This window comes from Podarcis melisellensis, assembly GCF_964234715.1.
Source record: "Podarcis melisellensis genome assembly, chromosome: 2".
In the NCBI taxonomy this organism is placed as follows: Eukaryota; Metazoa; Chordata; class Lepidosauria; order Squamata; family Lacertidae; genus Podarcis; species Podarcis melisellensis.
In genome coordinates, this window is record NC_138529.1 from 74,001,595 (window position 1) to 74,016,660 (window position 15,066).

At 41.8% G+C, this 15,066-nt stretch overlaps 1 protein-coding gene across 1 annotated transcript in view; it reads right to left on the minus strand.

Moving 5' to 3' along the window:
* Nucleotides 1–15,066, minus strand: part of LOC309361673 (inter-alpha-trypsin inhibitor heavy chain H3-like) — a gene marked incomplete at its 5' end in the record, with an annotated part of 69,272 nt that overhangs the window by 15,788 nt on the left and 38,418 nt on the right. The window contains 10 exons of the mRNA XM_081896747.1: nt 496–621; nt 3,518–3,686; nt 7,247–7,363; nt 7,447–7,572; nt 7,837–7,947; nt 8,179–8,341; nt 8,922–9,026; nt 10,343–10,509; nt 13,128–13,148; nt 14,133–14,368. Of these exons, the coding sequence (XP_081752873.1) occupies nt 496–621; nt 3,518–3,686; nt 7,247–7,363; nt 7,447–7,572; nt 7,837–7,947; nt 8,179–8,341; nt 8,922–9,026; nt 10,343–10,509; nt 13,128–13,148; nt 14,133–14,368 (1,341 nt within the window). The remainder of the gene's footprint in view (nt 1–495; nt 622–3,517; nt 3,687–7,246; nt 7,364–7,446; nt 7,573–7,836; nt 7,948–8,178; nt 8,342–8,921; nt 9,027–10,342; nt 10,510–13,127; nt 13,149–14,132; nt 14,369–15,066) is intronic.

The following is a 15,066-nucleotide window of genomic DNA, read 5'->3' on the forward strand; positions in this document are numbered from 1 at the left end:
GCATTGCCTTCACTCCCCTTTTACCCTTTTCTATGATTGAGTCGTCCCAACAAGCTCGCTGGATGAACTCATGACCTGAACGTGATTGCGACCGATCCAGAAGTCCCATGGCTTTGCTTTTGAAAAATAGGGGGTCCTCAGTAATTAGCTAATTGGGAACCACTGCCCTAGAGAAAATCCCTTCAATGAAGAAAGGCTTACTTTTGGACTCACCCTAATAATATTGACATAGTTTCAACAAAGTATCAGACAGAAAATAACCATTAAAAATCATTTTGAAATACACACATTTTCACAATGCAGTATTGAATGTATCAAAGAGCAGGCCTTTGAATGTTGTGAATCTTGACCTTTCTACTGAAAATTCCTTACTCCTCCAATCTGCAGCAATTGAAATTTGAAATAACACCTCTGCTATAAATTTCTGTGAAGATTTCTCATTTTCCATAGCAATCATATCACATGTCAAAGTTATTTGGTTGTCAGGAAACATACCGTGATTGGGTCGGCCATCGGATAATATCATAATTAAAGAAGCACTTCTTTCGGGCAAAGTTCCAGCTTCCTGAGCTTCCTTCAGCATTTCAATTCCGGTTATTAATCCACCAAAAAGATTTGTCACTGGAACATAGAGGAGTAAATTGTAAAAACAGAGTGTGACTAGAAAGCTCTTTTGATCACTAACTGTGGATTTTCTTCTGTGGGATGAAAGAGAAGCCACAGTAATATGCCAGAGCCAAATAGACTTTTAGAATGAATATTACATTAGCTGAAGGTTCGCATTTCCTGTACCTGTCTACCTCTTCAGATAATCTGAATAGTGTAACATCTGAAATACACTTCTTTGGGAATATGGAGAGGACTTTTTCTGTGGCAGGCTGTGAAGCTCCACCCCAATGAGGCACAGCTCACTTCTTCTTGCCTTTCAGACATTATGCAAAACCTTACTTTTCAAGACAATGTTTGGGTTGCAGGCAACTGTTTTATTAAATGGATTTCAAACTGCAGAATGGTTCTTTTTAATGTATTTTTTTATTAAAGATTTCTTGTGCAACGCCCCTTTTTCTTGTTACATTTTCTACAGGTCAGTTTCATTTGTTGAGACATTAGTATTACATTAGGAAGAAAAGGGGGAAGAGGTGGAGAGGGCCATGGGAGTGTGGTGGGGTCGGGGGGTGATGTTTCTATTTTACTTAATGTATGTGTGGGGTTTTGTGTCAACATCACTTGTGCAGGTTCTCTTTGCTATTCGCTTGTGTTCCTTGTGCTTGTTTGTGATTGGCTGTGGTGAACTTTGTTTTCATGTTTGAGTGGGGTGGGTGAGTGTTTTTGAATCAGGTTAGCCATATTGATTTGTATGCTGTTGGTGGGTTCTTGTCGTTGTCTTGTTGAGCTGTGTATGTGATAAAGGGGAGCCATAGCGGGGTGAAGGCATCTTCTTCTATTTGTCCCTGTGTCAATTTCAGTTTATTGGTTAATTTTTCTAGTGAGGCTGTTTCCCATACTATTTGATACCGCTGGTCCATGCTTACTCCTGACAGGTCTCTCCAGTGTCTGGTTATGATGTTTCTGGCTGCTGAGAGTAGGTAGGTAATAATAATAATAATAATAATAATAATAATAATAATAATAATAATAATTTATTTATACCCCGCCCATCTGGCTGGGTTTCCCCAGCCACTCTGGGCGGCTTCCAACAAGACACTAAAATACAATAACCTATTAAACATTAAAAGCTTCCCTAAACAGGGCTGCCTTCAGATGTCTTCTAAAAGCTTGGTAGTTATTTTTCTCTTTCACATCTGGTGGGAGGGCGTTCCGCAGGGCGGCTGCTACTACCGAGAAGGCCCTCTGCCTGGTTCCCTGTAACTTGGCTTCTTGCATCGAGGAAACCGCCAGAAGGCCCTAGGTGCTGGACCTCAGTGTCCGGGCAGAATGATGGAGGTGGAGACACTCCTTCAGGTATACTGGTTAGGGCTTTAAAGGTCAGCACCAACACTTTGAATTGTGCTCGGAAACCTACTGGGAGTTCTTTGTGGGGTAAGTGGGCATTGTTGTCTTGGAAGATGCTTATGGGGCCAGTATTTTATTTAGCCATTTGTTCCTTGCCTTTCTACAATGAAAATCAAACTCAGTACTCCAATAACTGCCTGAAATGTGGCATGTGTGTCACATGCCAGGACCCCGTTACCCAGTCGCTCCCTATGTAATGATATAACCAGATGCTATAGAGTTTTGGGGTTAAAATAGGCCACAACTTTATTGGTTACAGTTGTGAAAGGTTTGGCATAGGCACTCGGTGATGCCATTTATTTAACTCCAGACGGTTTGCTTGGAGTGTATGTAGGGGTAAACCACATCATGCGTGGGCCCTATGACCTACATCAAATAGGGGTATCCCCCAAGGGGTCCCTGCTGGAAGAGTTCTATGGCTCTAGCCCCTGTCTGGGGGTTGGGAAGAAGCAACATGGATACCGTAAACCAAGGAGGGGCAGGCAGAAGCTACAACCTTCCCTCCAACCAAGACTAAGGCTTGCTCAGTGCCCAACCTCAGAAAGTTGTGGTGATTGTTATGAGGTAGGTGAAAATCAAGTGGCCAGTGCCAATTTGCCAAGTGGAAAAATTCCTGCCTGACCCCCAAATATGGAGGCCAACAATGTTCATAGCAAGGTCTCAGCATAAAAGAAGCAGCATTTGAAAAAAGGGTGGGAGACCCAATGGAGAAACAGAGGAGTGTTGGGCAGCCTCAATTTATTTTCCCCAGGGAAGGACCCAAGTGATGCCCATTGGCCGGTTGGGCCCACCCTGTGGGGAACCCCCAGACCTAGGCCTGCCTGCTGTTGGCAAATCTGCAGGCAGGCCTACAGTCCTCCCCAGCTGGCTGCCAAATCTCTGATGTGGGGCTAAGGCCAGGCCACAAAGTTGCCTGACTGTTTAAGGTAATACAGAATACCTGAAAACGTAAGTGTAAGGTAAGCAGAATACCTGAAAACGTTGTGTAAATTGCAAGGAAAATGCATACATTACAGGCAGGGGAAGAGCAGCAGGGCCATTCACTGAAACAAATGGGAATAAAAACTTAAGAAAAGCCTACCCATCACTATTGTGTCAGTGACCTGCTTTTCAGCAGAGGGTGTGTGTGTTTTTTTAAGCAGTTCAGAGCCTCCATAACCCTTCTCTGTGCTGGCATAGATTAGGCAACTATAGACTTTTTGTTGTGGCAACCTATCTCTGGAATATTGTCAGCATGGAGGTTGATCTTACACCAAATATTACAACCTTTTAAACCATGTAATGATATTTTCATTTACTTAGGCTTTTTAAAAATGTTATATTTTTGATTATAATATAGCTAATAGAACTGCTGATAGAAATATTGTCCTGCTGTAGAATAATTATTTTAGTGTTTTATTTCCGAATATTGTTTTATTTTTTTATTAACTACAAGTTCTTCAAAGGGAAGGGCGGAATATTACATTTGTTAAATAAATAAAACCCCATTCCTCCTGCAACTTACTTCCACGAGTATCAATACTCTGAACATAGCGTCTTGCTTCAGCCAGGTTTTCAGGAGTAGCTTGTATTAAGGTATCTTTCCATTTCTCTACATCACTCCCAAACAACACAATATTGAAGTGGTCTTCTTCCTTTATGTCTTCTAATATTTTTAACAATGCCTCCTTTGTCTAAAGTACAAATAATGAAGGGCAAACAATTAAAGCCAGAGCACTGATGAAGAAACAGAACCTAAAGGGGCTCAGAGTCAAAAGCCCTTGTAGGAATGTAAGTGGGACATACAGATGGATGACGAGCAGAAGAAAGGTCTGTGGGCCAAGTCTCCATTCATGTTCTCCTGCAATGATTTTGCAAAGTTTTTTGCAGATAAAATCACTCAGATTCGGGAAGAAGTAGACTCCACCGTGGGAGCAGGGCCGGGGCGGGAGAGTGCTAGAGTTCTGTCTAGTCAAGTTGAGTGGGATCAATTCCAATCTGTTAGCTCCGAGGATGTGGACAGGCTGCTTGGACGAGTGAAACCAGCCACCTGTCTCCTGGATACTTGCCCATCCTGGCTTATAAAAGCTAGCCGGGAAAGACTGGGCGATGGGCTTCGTGGGGTTGTGAATGCTTCCCTCCGTGAGGGAGCCTTCCCAGACCCGCTGAAAGAGGCGGTTATTAAACCGCTTCTTAAAAAACCATCTTTAGATGCGGCCACAATGGCCAACTATCGCCCAGTCTCAAATCTTCCATTATTGGGCAAGGTGATTGAACGAGCTGTTGCCAAACAACTCCAGGCACAACTAATCCAGAATGCGGCAGCTAGACTGGTGACTGGGAGCGGCCGCCGAGACCATAAAACACCAGTCTTGAAAGACCTACATTGGCTCCCAGTATGTTTCCGAGCACAATTCAAAGTGTTGGTGCTGACCTTTAAAGCCCTAAACGGTCTCGGTCCAGTATACCTGAAGGAGCGTCTCCACCCCCATCATTCTGCCCAGACGCTGAGGTCCAGCGCCAAGGGCCTTCTGGCGGTTCCCTCATTGCGAGAAGCAAAGCTACACGGAACCAGGCAGAGGGCCTTCTCGGTAGTGGCGCCCGCCCTGTGGAACGCCCTTCCAGCAGATGTCAAAGCGATAAACAACTACCTGACATTCAGAAGACATCTTAAGGCAGCCCTGTTCAGGGAAGTTTTTAACGTGTGATATTTTAATGTATTTTTGGTTTTTATGGAAGCCGCCCAGAGTGGCTGGGGAGGCCCAGCCAGATGGGCGGGGTATGTATAAATAAATAAATAAATAAATAAATAAATAAATAAATAAATATAATTATTCAGCTCAAACATGAGAGCTCTCTCAAAAGTTAGTACATGACAGGTACCCTACTCTGTGACTGCTCTGTTTTCTCTATCCTGATACATCTTCACTGTGTTGGAGGGACTGTCATGTAGTTGGTACATATAAGCACATATGAAGGGATTGTTCAAAGGTGGCTGAATTTTGGAGTAAGCTGATTGCTGAGATCTCTTTGGTAACTGAACAAACTATTACTCCCTCTTCCCACCTGGCACTTTTGAACCTGTATACAGATATAGAATGGGACTCCCTCAACTGGAGGACTCAGGCTTGCCTCCCTCCTCTGAATCAGAAGAGGAGTCTCTCATGTTTCCCCAGCCCCCAAAGGCTGCATAACAAGCTAAGATCAGTTAGCCCTTTTGGAGAGGTGGCGTTTATGGAACTCCAGGTCCAGAAAACATATAAGGCTTCATTTGGAGCTCAGTGCTTGCAGAGACAACAGCTTGCAAGGCATGACCGTGGGAGCTCTCAAGGGTTCTGTAGGAGCTCTGGATACCCTAGACTCTTATATAGAGTCCTTGATGGGAAACTGCTGGGCATCTTCTGTGAGCATTGAGCTCTTGTAGAATAGGAGGATATCATCAATCAACTGTTTCATGGGCAAGGGAGAGTTGCAGTGGGGAACTCCCTTCTTTCCACCTCTACTGGACAATCAGTGATTTTTTTAAAAATAAAAAAAATGCTTATCACATCTTTAACAATAAGAACAACAAATATTTTTCCACAATAAGAGTTATAAAACACCAAGATTGGAATTTCCATAAGAGTAGCATGCTCAATAACTGATTTGGTGTTACACCAGTATAACAAACATACAAAAAAGAAGAAGAAGAATGCAACAAACTAATCAAACTACAACTGATATATAGTAAATCATGATTCACATAAAATGAAAAAAATCAACCCAAAATATAGTGCAAAATCTTAAAATAAATAATACTTTGAGATTAATGGAAGTAATAGAAATGATTAAACCTTAATTCAAAATAGTAATACAGCTAGAGCACCAGTAGTATAAGTGATGTTATGATAAAGAGGTTTTATAAAAGAAATCTTTCCCTTTCCTCCAGTTCACCAAAGGAAGGGGAGGTTATACAATATGAAAAACTGCTGCCATAAAATTACCAATTGTGGCTGTGCTCATAAAATCTATAAAGTCAACTCAAGTTGCAGTAAAATTGTCTTTTTAAATTTGTCCCCGTGGAAGTCTCAATCTATTTGTCAATTTTTTCTAATAGTGCAGTCTGCCATACCTTTCTATACCAATTTATAACATTTACTCCTTCTAGGTTCTTAGAGTGTCTTACTATAATAGTACTCGCTGCTTGCATAAGCAATCATATCAGGTCATTATTAATGTGGACAAAGTGTTAAAGTAATTTTGCCAATTTCCACAAAGATGAAGAACCAAAATTGCTGTATTAAGGGGTAGTCTCCCTCCCCAAATGATAATAGGTACCAGTTAACTGACACCCTCTCCAACGTATTAGTGAGGGATGTTAGGATTCATTCACTGTGTTGCAGTCATGGGATTGTTTATATCCCATGACGGTGTAGGTTTTCATTCCACATTGTGGGAAGTGACAGCGACAGGATGTTTTTATTACTGTGTTTCCATGATGTAGGATTTTTGTCCTCTGTTCTTTCTCTTTGCTGTCTGATGCTGAAGAGGAAGGAGCTGAGTTACGATGCTCTGAGTGTATATATGTAAATAAACGTAGATTAGCCAAATTGCTGCGCTACTGAGTCTGAACACTGACTGCCTATACTCTGCTGATCCTGAAGTGTGCGGATGCCTCTTGGTATTAGTCGCTGTGATGTTCAGGCTGGATAAAACTTTTGAATCTCCCGAAAGACCAACCAGGAAGGAAAGAACATGCCAGTCGAGCATGTGTCTCTGCTGGACTCCTACTCATGTGTAGGACCTCCTGACAATTAGGGTGCATCAACAGCAGTCTTCTGGGCATTAAATAAAATCTATGTAATTTTTAAAGAATATCTCCCAATTCCTTGCCAAAGTTGAATGGAAAGGAGGTTTTGTCCAAAGACTGTTCATCTTTCATAATGTTGTCCCACTGCTATTTCGCAGTGTCTATAGGGGACAGTTAAAAGGGGACAGTAATAGTTTATAAATTAGTAACAGAATACCTTTTCTACGGTTTCTCCAGAAAACAATGGTTTCTCAAATAAGGTGAGTTGTCTACTTGCAATTTCTCTAATTGCCCTAATCATGCAGCCAGGCTCTAAATGACTTAAGCATATACTCAGCAAAAGCATCCACTAAACTCTGCAGGCATTCTGTCTAAACTGCTTGGAATAAATGATTATGAGACACCCTGTCTCCATTAACTTAAGCGTTGGTTACATTTCAAGTTGATTTTAGAGTACTTGGTTACCTGATCTAGTTTTCGTCCGGACATTGAGCCACTGATATCTATAATGAAAACAACATTCTTGGGCAAATGTGAAACATTTTGTGGTGCAAAGAAATGTACAAAGTACCCGTTGACCATCTGCAAAACAAAAACAAAAACAAGTGTTGGATGACATTGCAATCACATCCACTGGCACATCAGTTCACATCAGTTCTCTTTACCTGTAAATTGCCTGGGGTTTCTCTGTTCACATCGTATTTTATGACAAAATCTCCACTCAACAGTGTTGTTTGACAATCTACACAAGTTCGCTGTTGGTCCATGGTAGGCTTGAAAGAAACATGACCCTGAAAGCACAAGCATCCATCCATGTGAAATTTGAACAAACAGTTATGAAAGGTTTTTTGTTCTTCACCTGGCGTTACTGTTGAAAACATGAACAATAACATTGCAAGAGAGTAAGTACCTTGAAGATTAAAGACTCTGAAAGTACAAGGCAAAGCCACAAATAAACATCTAGCCCAGACCTCCCAATTAATTATTGCTGTCTCAAGTTTAGTGAACATTTTTAGTGCTGTGGAATTGTCCTTATGTATCATTGTAAAACATACCTTTTTCCCTGAGAAAGACTTATGTATGACTGGTAACAAGTCATTGGTGATGAAAGATCCTTCTGCGTCCAGAAAGCTGATGCCCTGGGGCTCAAATATGTTTGCCTCAATCTGAAATGTTAATTTGAATAATGCTGTAATTGACAAAGTCACAGATACTACAGTTCGGATGGAGTTAAGCATCTTAACTCCAAACACCCTTGCAGCAAAGAGAAGTAACTCAGAACCAATCACCTATCTTCTTTAACAAGATGCATCCAGTTCTTTGAGCTTTCGTCACTCATTTAATACAATTTTGGCAAACCTTTACAACAGTTCCATTTGATATAATAGGTACATTACCTCAAATTTATTGACAAGCTGCTTCGGGTTTACTTTTAGAAACAATTCATATTTTCCAAAGGTTCTCTTCAATAGCTCCTCATATTGCAGCTGAAAAGTGACTTTGCTGGCTGCTGCAACGTTGACTGAAACACTGAATTTTTCAGTCTTTCTTCCAGAAGCCCTTCACAGGTTAAAAAGAAGTTTGTTACAAGATTAACAGCATTAATGTTACAAAAGTAACAATCCCATTGAAACCCTTTAAAAAAAATCCAAATCTCCAGGGCCTGATGAGCTTCAGTGAAGGAGCTTGTGGGTGTTAATACAGAGGCTCTGTCTATAATCTTCTTGGATAATTCTTGGAGCACAGGTGAGGTCCCTGCAGACTGGAGATGGACAAATGTTGTACCTATCTTCAGAAAGTTGCGGGGGGAGGGGAGAAGACCCAGGTAACTATAAATCAGTCAGTTTGACATTAATATCAGGAAAGGTCGAAGAATAGATAATTAAACAGTGAGTCTGTGATCACTTAGAAAAGGATGCAGTGATCACTAAAGCCCAGCATGGGTTTCTCAAAAACAACTTGTGCCAGACAAATCCAATTCCTTTTTTTGAGTCGAGTTACAAGCTTGGTGGATTAGGAGAATGCTGTGGACATAGATCTCAAGGAGGTTCACAAAATAAGAATGAAAAATTTAAACACAAAAACTATGATTCTATGAGTGTAAATAAACTATCAGGATATGGAAGGGTCTCACTCTCACTTTACAAGACCTGCAGTCTGTCCTCTTGAAACTGCCTTTTGATACTGTTGCTGGGCAGCCTCTTTTTCCTTTATTATTCCAGGGTAGGTGACACCATCAATAGTCCTAGAGAAGAAACAGCAGGTAAATATCTGAACTTCTATGCAGATATCTGAAAATAATTTCATTGGCCTTCTTCATGACTTATCAACTAAATCACATTGCTTCCCTCCACATTACAGTTTACAGGACTTCGTCTTTTTCTGGGTACATTGCACATTTGTTTAAACGATGAATGTTTTCAACTGTCTTAAGCCAGGGGCATCCAGTGTGGTGACTTTTCAATGTTGTTGGATGCCAGGTGTCATCATCCCTGACCTTTGGCCATGTTGTTGAAGTCTGATTGGAGGCTGAGACCAACAACAATGCTGTTAATACACCCAACACCCCTGGGTTAGGTGTATTAAATACCATGTACTGGAATATCAATTGTTTTGCAGTCAAAGAGGAAGGGTCTGAGCTCAGAGTACTTGCTTTCCATGCTTAAACCCTAGGCTCAATCCCTGGCACTGAGAAAAAGTCCTGTCTGAAACCCTAGAAAGCTCCTACCAGTTAGTAGACAACACTGGGCTAGATGGAAAGAAGCTTCCTGGGTTCCTCTGAGAAGGAAGGGACGGCTATTACCCCAAAGAAGACTTTTGATGAACTCATGTGCCAATGTAGCTGAGCAGTAGCAGCTGGTGTGATGGGACAAACCCACAGATCCACCCTCCTAACACTGGCACTGGTACAGCTCTCCTGAACAGTGCAAGACAGCACAGTGGCAGAGCTTTGCAGCTGAAACAATAAAATGCATTGTTCTGTTATTGCGCATAAGTGCCTTTGTTCACAGGAAGCTTGAGGTAGAGCTGCCTTCCCTAAGCTGGTGCCCTTCAGAGGTTTTTTTGACTACAACTTCCATCATATTGGATCATTGTCACCAGGTTGGTAAACGTTAGGCTAAGTATTGTATGAGGAAACTGTAGTTTTTACCAAATATGCAGTCATGAGGAAAACTCATTCCACATAGAGGGCTCGTTGTTAAAACAGTGTTGGGTCAAGTATTGGACAAGTTGAAAGAAAAGTGCAGAGGAGGAAAATTTAACCCACCAGCTGAGCAACTGCAGACATTCACTCAACACATTTACTGCACCAATTTTCCTATCACATGTGAAATCCAAGTTGCAACGTGCCTTGACCAGTCATTGTGAGGGGAGAAACATCACAGATATATTTTCAGGGCCACGGAGCCTATTTGTAAACTAACCATTACCCTTTAACTAAAGAAATCAGATGGAAAGCAAAGAAAATAATGAAACACCAAGTATTTCAAGTCTCCGAAGACTGAGTTGTATTGTGCTCAATTCCTCAAGACAGTTGTTTAGAAAGTAAGTTGTACTCACATGGTGAAGTTGGTGATGAAAGCCGTCTTTGGAAGCTCCACATCAAATAAGGCTTCCTTGGACACATTGGCACGATTGACAGCTCGACTAGTGATGACATTGTGGGAAAATCGGGAGGTAACGAAGCACTCAATTTTCAGGCTGTAAATATCTATTCCATCAGTGATCTGGAGAGACAGAGAAACTAAAAATCACCACCATTTGTTTGATGCAATAGTGAAACAATAACCAATCAGAATTTGAATGAGCAAGATATGTATAAATCAAATATTTATTTCAGTACACCATTTTAATCCCTCAACGTGGAACAGAAATGAAACAGTAGATAGAATTACGACTCATTTTCTTGATATTTTTGATACAAAAGATGGAATAACATTATCCTCACTACTATATTGGCAAAGTGCTACTGTTATATTTTTATTTATTAAATTTGTATACCACCCTATACCCCTAGATCTCAGGGAGTCTTTAAACCTCCTTTGTTGACCACGAGCATTACGCTTTCCATTTTTATGTTCAGAATAGAGTAGTTGCTTTGGAAGATGATAATCAGGCAACCAAACAACATGACCAGTCCAACAAAGTTGATGCTGAAGAATCCTTGCTTCAACACTAGTGATCTTTGCTTTTTCCAGCACACTGGCATTAGTTCACCTGTCTTCCCAAGCCAGTCTAGCCCCTCCCCCTTTTCAGGGTGAACAGAGTGGATCCTGCTGAGGTACTCAACTGCCTCATTCCTTGAATCAGAACAACTGAATCTGTATCCACTGACCATGTGGATATGACTAGGGGCTTCCAGATTTCATGGATTGGGGTTTAGGATGGGTTTTTGAAAGACACCTGTGCGTGAATTTGTTTTATGTGTGTAGATCAGTTGACCAACACACAGTCTTTGCAGTGTCACAATGACTGGTAGATTTTTATCTGCTGCAGCCTTTATCCACTTTCACAGCCATTGTAACATACCACTTGCTATCTTTCTCCTGTTCTGCCATTGAGGACTTCTTGGATCATTCTTTGTCTAGCTCTTTCCCTTTGACCTTACTGCCTTGGGTGACCCTGCTGGGAGTACAAGACTCTTGACAGCTTCACTCACAAGGGTCGTAGGAATGGGCAATCCCACTCACCACAACAAGTTGATGATCCAGTGAGTGAGTCATTATTGGTGCCTGTTATTGGTCCCACCCAGAAACATTACAGTGTGAAGTAGCTCTGAGGAGGATAGGTATTTCTTGATTGCTAACTATTACTTCAGAGAGGAATTGTAGAGACTACCAGGAGTCAAGTGACAAACTTAACCTTGCTCTTGAGTGCTTATTCTATCTAAGGAGAAAAACTCTCCTAGTATAGCAGATCCTTCATTTGATTCCCCCCACTCCACTCCATTTTATTTTTATTTTTGTTACTTCAAAACCATTGTAGTGGCTCAGATTTTGATAAGAAAGGGGTTGTTGTTAACCTTTCATCACTTCCCAGTTGCCCAATAGGCATAATACACATGTGTACTTTGGGTCCTGTACATGCAGCAAACCCCCAACCTATCCCCAAAAGAAAAAGGAACTTAGTGCTGATTTTTTGTTTGTTATTCCTGCTTGTTTATTTAACCCCTTATTTCTACATACCCTTTCCCCTGTCCTTGATTTATTAAGCAACTTAGGCAAATATGCTGAACAAAGTTTGATTGCAGCATTACATTTCAAAAACATGCATTCTTTCTACAATTCAGGGAAACCCAAATTGACTGAAGGCATTGATTCCCAATCTCTAGATACTGTTGGACTACAGCTGTCATCATCCTTGACCACTGACCATGAAACTTTCCTATCTTGCATTGCAAATTCCATATCTTGAAATAATTAGCAGGGCTAAGAGCATTAATATTTAAATCAGAACCAATGTAATAATAAAAGGTTTTGTCATTAATGGGATGTACCTATAACTAAGGGGTTAACTAGCCTTTCTTTGTTCAAGGGCCGCAATGCCAGCAGTGGGAGTATCTCCACATACATGCATGACACATGCCACATACATGCAAACCACAGACACTCAGCACACATACAACACACAAACTCAAGAGGCATGCAGGCATAGAGCACTCCACTCTCTCACAACACACACATACATATACTTTGCACACAAACATACATGCACATACAAACAACCAGCATTTTCTGCCGTCCCTACTGGGGGGGAGATGGCTGAAAAATGCTGCCAAGGGCAAGCAGAGGGTTTGTCTCCAGTAAGAGTGCTGTGCTGCTTAGCACTGAGATCAGGAGACAAAATCCCACTGCTTGCTCTTTAAGAGTAAAAGGCAGCATCTCCCCCACTCTCAATGGGGTGGTGGTAAAGATCAAGCAGAGGGCTTCTCTCTGATCTAAGCGCTGTGGTGCTTAGTGCTGAGCTGGGAACCCCTTTGCTTGCTCTTTACAGAGGATTTCTAAGGAGTGTGCAGATGGATATTTTTATTTTTATTTTAAAAAAACCTTTTATTGATTTTCAGACTTGCATCCTAGGACATATCATTATTGACAAGCAGTACAAAATACAAGAAAAGGGGACATCATATTAAACATATTATCTTCACACCAGATACTGAAGGTGCTGGTGGTGGGGTCACAACCAAATGGTCTGTGGAAAGGCAGAGATATTTTGTGTCCTGATTTCAGTGCTGAGATTGGGAAATTAAACACTAAAAACCAGGCAGAGCACGTTATCTCCCCTCAGACTATCCTCCCCTATACGCCAAGAACAACCTAAGTTTAAAAATAAGACAAGTACTTACAGTATTTGCAACATTTCTTTTCTGTAAAGAAAAAACAAAATAATAGGTTTCATTATTACCATATTCATTTGGAAATGCTTACACTAATAGGTGCATTTCAGTTTATTAGCCCTCATCAAGCCCATCACTGACTCCAAGCATTTGTCCACTATATTCTGAGGGTTCGTTCTGATCATTCTGGAGACTAGGTGCAGAAGAGATGGGGAAAATAGGAAGTTGTCCTATACCAAGCCAGACCATTGGTCCATTTAGCTCAGTATCGTCTAACCTTACTGGGAACAGGTCTGCAGGGGTTCAGACAGCAGTGTCTCCCAACCTTTCACCACTCAAGATGGAACATGGGCATTACAAGACTAGCAGCGGGGCCTCTACTGATCTGACTTACTCATTATCTGAATTGTAACCTACAGTGCAACCCTATCTTCTCAGAGGTAAGTCCCATGGAATTCAATGGGCCTTACTCGCACAGAAGTGTGTACAGTGGTACCCCGGGTTACATACGCTTCAGGTTACATACTCTTCAGGTTACAGACTCCGCTAACCCAGAAATATTACCTCGGGTTAAGAACTTTGCTTCAGGATGAGAACAGAAATAGTGCTCCAGCAGCACGGCAGCAGCAGGAGGCCCCATTAGCTCAAGTGGTGCTTCAGGTTAAGAACAGTTTCAGGTTAAGAACGGACTTCCGGAACGAATTAAGTACTTAACCCTAGGTACCACTGTATAACATTTCAGTCCTAGATGCTTATAATGCCAATGGACACACCTGGCATCTAGGGATCCTTTGAGTACAAGAGATAATATCTAGGATATCCAGGAGGCTACTTTGATACGAGAAATAATCCATACATCACTCTGTTTTTGTCCTAGGGATATTCATGCACTGGAAGAAATACATTTACACTTGCAGAGCCCTGCCCCGAAGCCTTTCGATGGCATTTCAATGCCAACACGGGATTGTTTGTATCAATCCTATGATTTCAATCGCTGCTTCTTTGTATTCTTACCTTGATGTTTCTGATATTAGAGATTAAAAAATCGGATGTTCCAAGTGCAGGAATCAGTGCCAACAGAGTACAAAACAGGAGCTGGTTCCCCATGGTCAAAGAATGAATAAGAAAGCAGGAAGGATGAGCAGCCTTATAATCCATTTTGCAACAAGTTAATAGGTAACCAAAGCCGCAAATATTTATATACGGCTTTGTCAAGGATTGCTGGGTCTCCAGCATCGCAAGGTCAGAGGTTCATGTCCTGAAGCAGACAAAGCCAAAAATTTGAGCTGGTGTTGAGACAAAATTTAAGTGTGCCAGTGTGGTGTAGTGGTTAAGAGCGGTGGACTCGTAATCTGGGGAACCGGGTTCGCGTCTCCGCTCCTCCACACGCAGCTGCTGGGTGACCTTGGGCCACTCACACTTCTTTAAAGTCTCTCAGCCCCACTCACCTCACAGAGTGTTTGTTGTAGGGGAGGAAGGAAAAGGAGAATGTTAGCTGCTTTGAGACTCCTTCGGGTGGTGATAAAGCGGGATCTCAAATCCAAACTCTTCTTCTTCTTCTTAAGTGTAGGATCTTGAGGTGTCTTTTCAGTGCAGATTTTTGGGCTGTGCCCACACGTCTCAAAATTTGGCTGTCTTTCCAGCTCAACCCCACAGCCCCCTATCTTCAAAAATGAAGCAGGGAAAATGAAGAAAAGCCAAAGGGGAGGCAAGTGCCAGTACCTTTGGTATTCTTGTTTGCTCCCAGGCTGAGGGAGGTAGTTCAACCTACCTGGTTGATGACTTGGGCTGTATACATGATGCCCTCTTTGCCACAGGCCCACTGGACAAGGCTGTTTGACACATTTTCAACAGCTACCCTGGGATCTCACCTAGAAGTTCCCTTCTGTAGGCAGCCATCTTACCACAGGGAGCTGAGGGCCACATGGCTGTGTCCTGGGTGCCCCTG